The 7121-nt window shown below is 60.4% G+C and overlaps 1 protein-coding gene across 1 annotated transcript in view; it reads left to right on the forward strand.

Annotated features, from left to right (window-relative positions):
- SCAP (SREBF chaperone) overlaps positions 1-7121 on the forward strand; it is a 35359-nt gene that overhangs the window by 22516 nt on the left and 5722 nt on the right. Inside the window, exons 10-16 of the mRNA XM_027668567.1 lie at positions 304-402; positions 1466-1681; positions 2966-3375; positions 4370-4561; positions 5326-5521; positions 5817-5932; positions 6490-7066. Of these exons, the coding sequence (XP_027524368.1) occupies positions 304-402; positions 1466-1681; positions 2966-3375; positions 4370-4561; positions 5326-5521; positions 5817-5932; positions 6490-7066 (1806 nt within the window). The remainder of the gene's footprint in view (positions 1-303; positions 403-1465; positions 1682-2965; positions 3376-4369; positions 4562-5325; positions 5522-5816; positions 5933-6489; positions 7067-7121) is intronic.

Genomic DNA, 7121 nt, shown 5'->3' on the forward strand with positions numbered 1-7121 from the left:
CCTGTCCCAGTGTCCTGTCCTCCTGTCCCAGTGTCCTGTTCTCCTGTCCCAGTGTCCTGTTCCCTGTCCCAGTGTCCTGTTCTCCTGTCCCAGTGTCACCATGGGTGCTCCTGAGGCACACGGTTTGTGGCTAAACAGAGCAAAGAATGAGAATCTGACTAAAATGAAATTTCCCAGCCCTAAACCCTCAGTCCCTCTGGGGTTTGTCAGTAGGACACCCAGCCCTGGGCTCTGGGCAAGGCTTTGCTGAGTTCCCTTGTTCCGGGGTTGAAGTCAGAGCTGATCCCTGTCTCCCATCCACAGGAGTTCTGCCTCTTTGCCGTGGTTGGGCTGGTGTCTGACTTCTTCCTGCAGATGTTCTTCTTCACCACCGTGCTGTCCATCGACATCCGACGGATGGAGGTGGGGAAGGGACACGGGGCCGGCCTGGGCTCCCTTCCCTGCTGTGCTGGGGACTGAAGGGAGCACAGCCTGGGACCTTCACCCTTCAGATAAAAAAACCCCATAGAATCAGAGGATCATGGAACCATTAAGGTTGGAAAAGACCTTTAAGATCATCAAGTCAAACCATCAAACAGTGCGACCACCATGGTCACCACCGTGTCCCCAGGTGCCACATCCACGTGGCTTGTAAATCCCCCCAGGGATGGGGCCCCCAGCCTGTGTCAGGGCTGGACAGCCCTTTCCAGGGAGAAATTTTCCCAATAGCTCATCTAAACCTCCCCTGGCACAACTTGAGGCCATGTCCTCTGGTCCTGGGGGCCTGAGCTGTTAAAGTTCCTGTGCTTGCCCAGTTGCACACCCAGGGATGGGGACAGGACACCTGAGGGAATGAGACACTCTCAGGAAGGACATGGAGCTGTTGGAGTGAGTCCAGGGGAGGCACCAAGGTGATCAGAGGGATGGAGCAGCTCTGCTGGGAGGAAAGGCTGAGAAAGTTGGGATTGTTCAGCCTGGAGAGAAGCTTTGGGGTGACCTAATTGTGGCCTTCCAGGGCATGGAGGAACCAACAGGAAAGATGGAGAGAGACTATTATCAAGGGCCTGGAGGGACAGGACAAGGGGGAATGGCTTCAAACTGACAGAGAAAAGGGGTTAGATGGGATATTGAGAAGGAATTCTTCCCTGTGAGGGTGGGCAGGCCCTGGCACAGGTTGCCCAGAGAAGCTGTGGCTGCCCCTGGATCCCTGGAAGTGTCCAAGGCCAGGTTGGAGCAACCTGGGATAGTGGAGGTGTCCCTGCCCCTGGCAGGGGGTGGCACTGGATGAGCTTTGAGGTCCCTTCCAACCCCAGCCGTTCCATGATTCCATGATTCTCAGTAGGTGTGCTGGTCTGGGGCGAACGGGCTGGAAGGGGCCACGGTCACACCACGGCCACGGCCGGGGGGACAATCTGTGCCGGGACATTTCCCTGCGGGACCTCCCCGGAGGTTCCCTCCCCTCACCGTCCCCTCCCTCTCTCCCCAGCTGGCCGACCTGAACCGGCGGGTGCCCCCGGAGTCCATCCTGCCCCCGGGGAAGCCGCCGTGCCGCCCCCGGGCCCCCCCAGCGCGGGCCGTGAGCGCGGGCAGCCCGCACACCATCACCCTGCAGCCCTCGTCCCTGCGCAACCTGCGCCTGCCCAAGCGCCTCCGCGTCATCTACTTCTTCGCCCGCACCCGCCTGGCACAGCGCCTCATCATGGTACGGTCCTGGGATACCACACTCCCTCAGGGGGATCCCACAGCCCCACGGGGGGATCCCACATCCCCACAGGGGGATCCCACACTCCCTCAGGGGGATCCCACACTCCCACAGCTCCTTGGGCCTCTAAGGGGGGGATCCCACATCCCCACAGGGGGATCCCACATCCCCTCAGGGGGATCCCACACTCCCACAGGAGGGATCCCACATCCTCACAGGGGGGATCCCACACTCCCACAGGGGGATCCCACACTCCCACAGCTCCTCGGGTCTCTACGGGGGGGGAATCCCACATTCCCACAGGGGGATCCCACATTCCCACAGGGGGGATCCCACATTCCCACAGGGGGGGATCCCACATTCCCACAGGGGGGGATCCCACATTCCCACAGCTCCTCAGGCCTCCACAGGCCTCTTGCTGCCCCATGGCAAATGGAAAATCACCCGCTTTCCATAAGCGCCCTTAGGAGACTGTCTGACCCTTGGGATGATTTTTATGGGCAGAAATCGTGGTCTGCTCCTGCAGATCCTGTGGGGTACAGACATTTAGGGGATATTTTTTGTTGCATGAAAGGCTTCAGGCTTTGCCTTTTGCAGGTGTGGCCGCAGTGGTTACACCAGTGACTGCCCCTGCTCGGCCCTCTGTGTCTGGGTTGGATGTTTCTAATGGAATTAGGGGAGTTCCAGTTAAATCCCCCCCAGTCCTGGAGCTGTTGCCATGGGTCCTGCACAACTGGGGATCCAGAACCCCAACCTGAGCCGTTCCAGCCCTCTTTGGGGGTGTCAGACTTGCTGGTCCCTGCTCCCAGCATGGAGTCCCCTCCCTGCTGTGTGTTTTGGGGGGCAGGACTGGGGCTCTGACCATCACACGGGTCAGGACAGGTGGTGTCTGTGTTGTGGGTGTGCTGGGAGTGCTCCCAGCCCTCGGGAGGGTCGGTGCTGGAGCCAGGCTCCATAGGGAAGGGGGGGTGTCCCTGTGCCTGGGGAGCCGTGGGTCAGCCCCCAGGAGAGCTGTGGGTCAGCCCCCAGGGGGGCCATGGGTCAGCCCCCAGAGGAGCTGTGGGTCAGCCCCCAGGGGAGCCGTGGGTCAGCCCCCAGGGGGGCCGTGGGTCAGCCCCCAGAGGGGCTGTGGGTCAGCTCCCAGGGGAGCCGTGGGTCAGCCCCCAGGGGGGCCATGGGTCAGCCCCCAGGGGGGCTGTGGGTCAGCTCCTGGGGGGGCCATGGGTCAGCCCCCAGCGGGGCTGAGGCGGTGGCACTGAGGGGGTGTCTCTGCTCGCCCCACAGGCCGGGACAGTGATCTGGATCGGGATCCTGGTGTACACCGACCCCGCCGGCCTCCGCACCTACCTCACGTCCCAGGTGACGGAGCAGAGCCCCCTGGGAGAGGCGGGGCTGCCCCCCATGCCCGTGCCCGGGGGGGTCCTGCCCGCCGGGGACCCCAAGAGGGACCTGTCGGTGTTCCCGTCGGAGCCCATCCAGCTGCCCGAGAACCAGACGCAGCAGCGGGAGCAGCAGCTGGAGCCCAACCTGCCCCCCTGGGCCCCGGGAGCAGAGGGCAGAGGGAACGGGCAGGGCGAGCTGGGCACGGAGGCAGAGGTGACCTGGGGAGCGGAGGACGAGGAGATCTGGAGGAAGCTTTCCTTCAGGCACTGGCCAGCCCTCTTCAGCTACTACAACATCACCCTGGCCAAGAGGCAAGTGGGCTGGAATGCTGTGGGCACTGGGACTGGGGGATCGACCCCAAGGGTTGGTCTTTCTTCTGTCCTTTGTCCTCCTGGGTCACAGAACTGGTTCCATGGGGTCACTCCAGGGGTGTTTGGGAGGAGCTGCCGAGCAGGTCCTGCAGGGACAGAGCTCCCAAACTCTCCAGGGCTCTTCCTCTGGGAACCAGGGTTGTTCCTCTCTGTGCTCTTGGGTGCTTTACGTGCTTGGGGTCTTCCTAGACCCTGGAGGTGGAGTTTAGAATTTTGTAAAACAATAAGAGGAGGCTCAGGGGAAACTTCTCACTCCTGACAGGAGGGGGGGGGCCAGGGGGGGGGTCAGGCTCTGCTCCCAGGGAACAAGGGACAGGATGAGAGGAAACAGCCTCAGGCTGTGCCAGGGGAGGTTTAGGTTGGACATCAAGGAAGAACTTCTTCATGGAAAGCCTGGTCAGGCATTGGAAGGGGTTGCCCAGGGCAGGGGTGGAGTCCCCATTCCTGGAGGGATTTCAAAGCCCTGTGGATATGGCACTTGGGGATGTGGGTCTGTGGTGGCCTTGGCAGTGCTGGGGATGGTTGGACTCGATGGTCTCAGAGGCTTTTCCAACCTCAGTGATCCTGTGATTCCATAGTCTGATCACCTGTAAGTGGTGGGGATGGTACATGTGAGGAAGAGACATCTGAGCTGAAGAACCTTCTTGGGGAGATCTCCTGGTCTGCGGTGCACAGGAAACTGCACCAGATCGTTGTATCCTTGCTTAAATCCATGGCATCCATTTGATCTCATCAGGAGTTCATTCCACTGTTGGATTTTTGAAGGGTGAAGACCTGGGAAATACCTTTAGAGAAGAATATTTCCAAGGAGATCTTTAGTTTAGAACACCTGGAGTTCTAAAGCACCCGAACCCTGCCCTGGCTGCCTGGTCACCTGGAGGGATTCCTGTGTCTGGTGTCTGTTCCTGAGCTGTCCTCCCCTCTCCCCCTTCAGGTACATCAGCATCCTGCCAGCCATCCCTGTCACGCTGTACCTGAACCCACAGGAGGCCCTGGAGGTGCGACATCCCCAGGAGGCCTCGCGCTACCACCCCTTCCTGGCCTCCAGCAGAGGGGACCCGGACACTGGAGCTCAGCCTGACCACACAGCCAAGCTCCAGGGCCACCAGGATGTCACCCTTTACAAGTAAAATGTCCTTGTCACAGCCTTCTGACCCTCCTCAGCCCCGGGGGCTGCTTTGGGCTGGGAGACCAAACCGTACCTGTAGAGCTGCAGTGCCAGAGCCTGGGCTGGGACACTGGGCACAGCTGAATTCATCTCCCCTGGCAGGGGCCCATCAGCTGAGGGCAGGAGTGGGCTCTGCATCCAGGCTCTTTATCACTGGGGAGCAGGGACAGGAGACTGATTTTGGGTATAAATGCCATGATTTCATAGAATCCCAGACTGGTTTGGTTTGGAAGGGACCTTAAAGCCCATCTCATTCCAACCCCCTGTCCAGGGCAGGGACACCTTCCACTATCCCAGGTTGCTCCAAGCCCTATCTAACCTGGCCTTGGACACTTCCAGGGATGGGGCAGCTACCACCTGGATATCATTTGATAATGATTTATTGGGTGTCAGATCAAACTCTGGTGCAAGGAACTTCCTTCCCTGCCTGAATCTGCAGGTGCTGAGCACACTTTGGATTAATCCAGTCCCCATCCAGTGGAGACTTAATCTTATTTGCTCTCTACTTTCCTTACTGAAAAGCCTCAAATCTTGTTGAAATTGTCATTTCCCATTAAAAACCCCTTTAATTTCCAACAAATCTCTGTAATTTGCTTAAAATCTTTCTCAGCCGGGACGTTTAGAGCAGCACACGTGTAATCCTGGCACAGGATTTTTCAAACCTGGAAACTGGATCTCTCATCTCTTTTCTCTCACCTTGTCCTTGTGTCTGTGTCCCCCAGGGTGGCTGCTCTGGGTCTGGCCTCGGGCATCATCCTGGTGCTGCTGCTCTTCTGCCTGTACCGGGTGTTCTGCCCCAAGAACTACGGGCAGAACGGGCAGGGCCGCAGGAAGAGGGGGGACCTGCCCTGCGACGACTACGGATACTCCCCCCCCGAGACCGAGATCGTGCCCCTGGTCCTCAGGGGCCACCTCATGGTACGTCACATTTAGGGAGACATGTACCTGTAAAAGGATATCATAGCATGAAATCTCCTGCAGCACTTTCCCACCTCCTCCTGGGACTCGCTCTGAGCTCCAGCAGTTCCCGCTGCTGCCTCGTCCGGCCTGGCCTTGGACACTTCCAGGGATATCCGTGTTCCCGGTGTCCCTCAGTTCCTAAACCAGCCAGTTCTGACATAAAATCTGTCACCTCTGTATTCCTCAGCCACACAAGGCTGTGGTCGGGCCCCAGGGCCACACTCAGCCGTGCCTGTCCTTCCTTCCTTGGCAGGACATCGAGTGCCTGGCCAGTGACGGGATGCTCCTGGTCAGCTGCTGCCTGGTGGGGCAGATCCGCGTGTGGGACGCGCAGACGGGCGACTGCCTCACTGTCATCCCCAAACCCAGGTACTGCCTCACTGTCATCCCCAAACCCAGGTACCATCCCAAACCCAGGTACTGCCTCACTGTCATCCCCAAACCCAGGTACTGCCTCACTGTCATCCCCAAACCCAGGTACCATCCCAAACCCAGGTACTGCCCTACCATCATCCCCAAACCCAGGTACCGCCCTACCATCATCCCCAAACCCAGGTACCATCCCAAACCCAGGTACCATCCCAAATGCAGGTACTGCCTCACTGTCATCCCCAAACCCAGGTACCATCCCAAACCCAGGTACCATCCCAAACCCAGGTACTGCCTGACTGTCATCCCCAAACCCAGGTACTGCCCCACCATCATCCCCAAACCCAGGTACTGCCCCACCATCATCCCCAAACCCAGATACAGGAATGGAGCCCCTGCTGCTTCTCCTCCTCTGCTGGAGGAGCAGCTCTGCTGAATCCTTGGGTTCCATCTGCTCAGGGATCACCTCTGCTGGATCCTCGGGCCCTGCTGCTGAGGGAGCAGCTCCAGGAGCAGCCCTGCAACAGGGCCTGACTGAGCTTTATCCCTCGTTCCAGGTTGCGGAGGGACAGCAGCGGCATCTTTGACTACCAGGAGGGCTGGGATCAGAGCCCGGACAGGAAGAACGGGCTGGAGGACTCCTTTGAGAGCAGTCACCAGCTCAAGAGGCTGCTGGGGCCCCCCCAGCCCCCGCTGTTCTGCGACCAGCCCGACCTCACGTCCCTCATCGACACCAACTTCTCGGAGCAGGTGAAGGCGGCCGAGTCGGAGCCGCGGCTGCGGGCCGTGGGCAGCCGCCACAAGGACACGGGCTACGACTTCAGCAGCCTGGTGGGGAAGGTGTACGAGGAGCACGGCGGCTCCGGCTGCAGGAGCGTGACCTTCCCGGGGCTCCCGGCCCCGCTCGGCCCCGCCGGGCTCTGCGGGAGCAGCGGCCGCACCCCGGGATGCGGCTCCGACGAGGGCGGGGGCGGCCGCCGGCGCAGCCTCGGGGACCGGAGCCTGGGGGACGAGCCAGGCTGCGAGACATCCTCACCCCTGCCGGCCTGGGGAGGGGACCTGGACAGCTCCGTCTGGAGCCTCGACCTGCAGGGACACCTGATCGTGGCCGGCCGGAGCAACGGGAAACTGGAGGTGAGGAGCAGGGCTGGGGTGATGGGAGGGGAAGGGAGGAGCAGGGACACGGTAA

The sequence above is a fragment of the Corapipo altera genome, unplaced genomic scaffold (genome assembly GCF_003945725.1).
Source record: "Corapipo altera isolate COAL_440 unplaced genomic scaffold, ASM394572v1 257, whole genome shotgun sequence".
Classification (NCBI taxonomy): Eukaryota; Metazoa; Chordata; class Aves; order Passeriformes; family Pipridae; genus Corapipo; species Corapipo altera.